Source organism: Mustela nigripes, chromosome 11, assembly GCF_022355385.1.
Source record: "Mustela nigripes isolate SB6536 chromosome 11, MUSNIG.SB6536, whole genome shotgun sequence".
Classification (NCBI taxonomy): domain Eukaryota; kingdom Metazoa; phylum Chordata; class Mammalia; order Carnivora; family Mustelidae; genus Mustela; species Mustela nigripes.
The window spans coordinates 15,369,288-15,374,572 of NC_081567.1; the positions used below are offsets into that span (position 1 = coordinate 15,369,288).

A 5,285-nucleotide genomic window follows, 5' to 3' on the forward strand; every position below is an offset into this window, starting at 1 on the left:
GTGGTGCAAAAATAATGAATACTGTTATGCTGAAAATAAATAAATTTAATTAAAAAAATGAAAAAAAATGCTGCTCCAGGAGGGATAATAGATGAGTTGTTTAAAATTTAGGAGTCAAGTAATATATTTGAGCATATACCTTCCTTCTGTAAATACCTTCCTAGCATTTGCTGTGTTCTAAGACAGGGCTATATTTGCTTTATATAAATTCATTTAACATTCAACAAAGGTTTATTGAGCCTCTATTATGTATAATCAAAACCAGATGTAACGGCCTGTCCTTGTGTGATGTGTACACTCATGATGTACAACAAACCCATGTGGCTTAGTATGGGTACATTCTGTTGTACAAGTTCTGTCCTTGTCACTCATTGGACATCCTTTCCACCCAGTTTCACATTCTAATTCACACTTCCATACCAGGAGCTCTCAGCAGCCTGGCCAGGTGCATGCTCTGAGCTTGCTTACTAGAGTGTGCACTGGGGACCCATATGCAGGGTACACTACATCTAAGTGTATGTGGCTCTACAGTTCAGTTGTGCTCTGCTGATCCAACTCTGTGGGTGGGGATGTTCAGAGAGGCCCTTAAGATGAAGCTGGGGCATTTGGGGGGAATTTCTCACAGAAGAGGGATGAGAATTCAGAATAGAAGTAGTCTAGATTTAGGACTGTGCTGGCAAAGGACAGATACTTAAGAAGTAGAGCAAGAAGGGGTGGGGGTGAGACCACATGTTCAAGGGACCAGGCTGGCCACTGGGTCTCCAAACATGGGTCTGGGAAGGCCTCAGGAGGAATTGTTACACTGAGATCTAGCCAACAGTCTACTGTTAGACCTTCCCTCACCTCTAAGCTCCAATCCCAGAAAAGCCAAGGAAACAGGAGATGAGAAAAGGCCTGTGGGAGGCCAGACAAGGGTAGTGTTCAGTAGACATTTGTCAACAGCATCAGCATAAATCTCTCCAAAATTCTACTGTGTCTCACATGCATATCTAGTATTCTCTGTGCCCATGAAAGCCTGAAAGGGAAACAGTCACAGGGAGGGATGGCCTGGCCCATGCTTTCCAGTGAGTCAATGACATAGTTCTGGGTCCATTTCACTGTAGTCTCTGCCCAGTCCCCTGGTTAGTTTCCTCTGTTGGGAGCTCTTTTTAAGAATCTTGCACCCAGCCTGAAGCCCAGTCCTGCTCCATAAACACTCCCATTATCCAACATCAGTAATAGACTTCATTGAAGACCACCCCAAGACCCCAGTGACTACCTATCCTGTGATGCTTCTAGCCAGAACTCTTTAGGAGGCCCTCATGGGACCTCAAATTCATCCATGCCTTTTCTCTCACCAGCCTTGAACAGTCCACTAAGTACCTCAACTTCTCAGCCTCAGACCAGGAGGAAAGCAGCCAAGCTCAGCATAAATACCAGGTAAGTGATGATGACTCAGGACTGGGGGCTATGGCAGGGACCTGGTATCCAATAATTAGGGAGAGAAATGGGTTTTGACATGGTCTTTGCCCTCACTGTCCTCTGTGCAGGTGAACAACTTGGGACAGAGGGACCTGCCTATCAGCATCATCTTCTCTGTGCCTGTGAAGCTGAATGGGGTACCTGTGTGGACACAATTAGAGGTCTTCCACCCCCAGGTACTCCAGGACTGTGTACAGCTCATGTAGTTTACCTGGATTCTCTCTGTCCCTCATGAATTCCCAATGACCCCATTGAAATGCTTGCTTTGTATTTTCCTAGAATCCCTCCATTCAGTGCTCTTCAGAGAGAATAGTTCACACAAAGTCTGACTTCCTGACCAAAAATCAGAAGAGTTATGTGCTGGTAAGGAGGGTTACAGGCCATTTCCACTTGAAGCCACACTTCAGAGGAATTTAATTCAGGAATCAATATTATATTCAGATGGCTGTCTGCTGAACAATCCTCTTGAATTCAAATGTGGCTACTCCTCTCATCGGTCAGTTTAATGCTGTCTTCTACCTTTAAAACCACCTATATCTAGCCTCGTGTTACTTCTCTATTCCTAGGACTGCTCCATTGCTGACTGTCTGAGGTTCTGTTGTGACCTCCCTTCCTTTGGCATCCAGGAGGAACTTGACTTCATCCTGAAGGGCAACATCAGTTTTGGTTGGGTCAGCCAGGTGTGTGGGCCCAACAGCAGAGTCTCTTCCCTGAATCCAGGTGGACCATATATGTCTGTGGCCACCCTCAAACCAGGACTTTACTTGACCTCTGAGCCTTTCCCAGAGATAGTCCCCAGCTCTGCCCCTCTGTATTGCAGACATTGCAGAAGAAGGTATCTGTGGTGAGTGTGGCTGAAATCACGTTCAACAGATCCGTGTATTCCCAGCTTCCAGGACAGGAGGCATTCTTGAGAGCTCAGGTAGTGACCATGTAGTAGGAGTGGCCAGGCTGGTAAGAGGGCTCTTAATGCTAAATCTGTGGTGCTGTGTGGGAGGCTCAGAAGCCTGGAGGGAGGAAGGATGAATGTCCATCAGCAGGAAATCTGTCCCTAAGCCCATGAGTGCTTCTATATCCCACCTTTTGGAGAAAAGGAAGGAGCGGAGGGAGTTAAAGTTTGGTGAACCTAGAAAGAGTCTGGGAGAGGAAGAGTTCTGATACTTTCTGATAAGGTCATCTCCACTCCAGATGGAGACGGTGCTGGAGAAGTATGAGGTCTACAATCCTATCCCCATCATTGTGGGCAGCTCTGTGGGAGGACTGCTGCTGTTGGCTCTCATCACAGCCGTCCTGTACAAGGTGAGTCTTTCCATCCTGCTCTTGACGCCACCAGCAATTTGATCCCATTATTTCCATAATGTAAGAAAGAGCTCCGCTTGGGTATAGGCGCACAGTCTTGGCAAGTCATTGCATGTGAGACATCCCCGTTCATCTATGACTTCACTGGTTCCCAACTGTCTCCCATATCTGTGCTTCTCTATCTGATTTTCAGGTCTCCTTTAGTTGCTCTCTGGGTATTTTCCACTCTTTTCTTCCTCACTACATGTTTCCCTTCACAGCAAATTACAACATAAAAGCAGTGGCCTGAATTAGGTGTTGACACAACCACCGATTCCGTCTGACTATAGGCAGTGTCTTGTCCATGCTGGGCCTTGATTTCTCATTCTGAAGCTGATTCCACCCAGTATACAAATCTTGGTAAAATCTAAAAGCAGGGGCGCCTGGGTGGCTCTGTGAGTTAAGCCACTGCCTTTGGCTCAGGTCATGATCTCAGGGTTCTGAGATGGAGCTCCTCATCGGGCTCTCTGCTCAGCAGGGAGCCTGCTTCCTCCTCTCTCTCTGCCTACCTCTCTGCCTGCTTGTGATCTCTCTCTGTCAAATAAATAAATAAAATCTTTTTAAAAAATCTAAAAGCAATTTTAGTTTTGTATATTTATGCACAAGGCAGAAATATTAGAACACCTATAAAATGCAAGTATTTCGCTCCATTGAAAAGATCTATAAAATGATATGCATATATAAATGATATAGAGGTATGTTCAAGTTCTACTGAAGAGGATTAAAGTAGGGTACAAATGTTCAGTATGATTCAGTTCTTCCTAATATTTTGTTTTAAAGCCCATCATACATCCAGAAAAGTCAACTAAGTTGTACATTGACAACCCATGTAACCTAAAAACTACTGTATAAATAGTTTCCAACCTTCCTTAAGTGCATATGTGTCTCTGCATCACCCGTTAACTATCTAGCAATTCTTGTTATTCTTGTTATTTTTTTGGATGTCTATTAAAGTAAGCTGTGAGCAATGGTACCCTCCAACCCTAGATAATTCATCAACCAAATGATTAACGAGAGTTCAACATTTACTTATGGTTTCCTTTTTTCATGTTGAAATACTTTACATAAAGCAAAATGTACACATCCTAAAAAAAATTAAATAAAATCTAAATGACTCAGTATGTCTAAATATTCTCGTGCAGTGCTTGAACAATAGTAGGAGTTGTAGAAATAGTGATCGCTCTCCCCAAGCCATCTCTTTTCCTCTCTTCCACTGGGTTTCCTAATTTTCTTTTCCTTCCTCCCCAACAGGTTGGCTTCTTCAAGCGTCAGTATAAGGAAATGATGGTGGAAGCAAATGGACAGACTGTCCCAGAAAATGGGACTTCAGACCCTCAAGCTGTCCAATAAGAAACTACCTACTATTGTCCCTTGGACCTGATATCCTCTGAGAAGTTTCCTGGCTCTCTTATTCCCATCTAAGTTAGGCCTACAGGGGAGAACTGTTCAACATGAGTGAGGCTAGGGTCAGGCTGCTTTCTCTCCTTGGGAGGATGCAATGTGTCCACACAAAGTGCCTTGTCTGGGAGGGGTCATTTGTCTTGTCAAAGCTGTAACTGGAAACCTCAGAACAGGATCTTAAACATGCCCCTGGGTGGAGTGGGTTTGGATTTCTACTTAGAAATACATGAACAATAGATTCAAGCTCTAGTCTCTCTTGCTTCACTTGCTACCAATGGTCTTTCCAAAATGCAGTACTGAACAAGCCACAATCCTCTTCTATCTTTAGTGACTCCCTATAATTTTCAGGTTGACATCTGAGCTATCCAAGTTGATGATGTTAGGATTGCATTCCATTTCTAGAGGGCAGTCTTTGATGCAGAAACCATGATTTGCTCTGTGCTTCCCTTTCAACCTTATTCCTAGTAAAATAATGTCAGTATCAGCTTTGTCTCCGGAATCTCAGTCCAGATTTCCCAAACTGAACTGGGAACAAAATGTCTACACATTGGAATTTGTAAACGTGGTTTTCAGGCTTTGTCAGCATTGCTAAATGGGAAGGAGGAATAGAAAGCTAGCAGGAGTATTGCCCCAGTGCCACTTTGGCTCACCTAGCTCTAGCATCTCTCAGAGATCAAGAAACCCAGGACACTTCAATTTTTTGAGATTTCAGATATAGTGAATGAAAAAATGCTGAGACTTAATTATAAAAAGTGTGTATTTAAATGTTGGCCTTAACAAATTAACACATCACACAAAACCAATGTATGTACGTTTTTGGGGGGAAAAAGTCAAAGATTTTATTTTTAATTAAATTATAATTAATTAATTAATTAATTTTTAATTAATAATTAAATTAAAATTAAAATTAAGGCCTTTTAGGCATATGGGTCCTGTACAGGGATGCCCATGGTGTCCCTTAACCAATATTGGATGGTGGCCAGCCCTGAATCCTGGGGCCTGGACAAGAAAGTTAAATAGAAGGGAGGTTATTATGTTCCTATATTGGCATAATCTGGCTTCTTATTCTACTCACTCAGTTCTCC

The 5,285-nt window shown here is 43.2% G+C and overlaps 1 protein-coding gene across 1 annotated transcript in view; it reads left to right on the forward strand.

Moving 5' to 3' along the window:
• The window catches only part of LOC132027293 (integrin alpha-X-like), a 6,366-nt gene extending 1,682 nt beyond the window's left edge, over positions 1-4,684 (forward strand). The window contains exons 2-8 of the mRNA XM_059416044.1: positions 1,279-1,419; positions 1,530-1,637; positions 1,741-1,824; positions 2,028-2,141; positions 2,282-2,383; positions 2,650-2,760; positions 4,051-4,684. Of these exons, the coding sequence (XP_059272027.1) occupies positions 1,279-1,419; positions 1,530-1,637; positions 1,741-1,824; positions 2,028-2,141; positions 2,282-2,383; positions 2,650-2,760; positions 4,051-4,149 (759 nt within the window). The 3' untranslated portion in view covers positions 4,150-4,684. The remainder of the gene's footprint in view (positions 1-1,278; positions 1,420-1,529; positions 1,638-1,740; positions 1,825-2,027; positions 2,142-2,281; positions 2,384-2,649; positions 2,761-4,050) is intronic.
• The last annotated feature ends 601 nt before the right edge of the window (positions 4,685-5,285 follow it).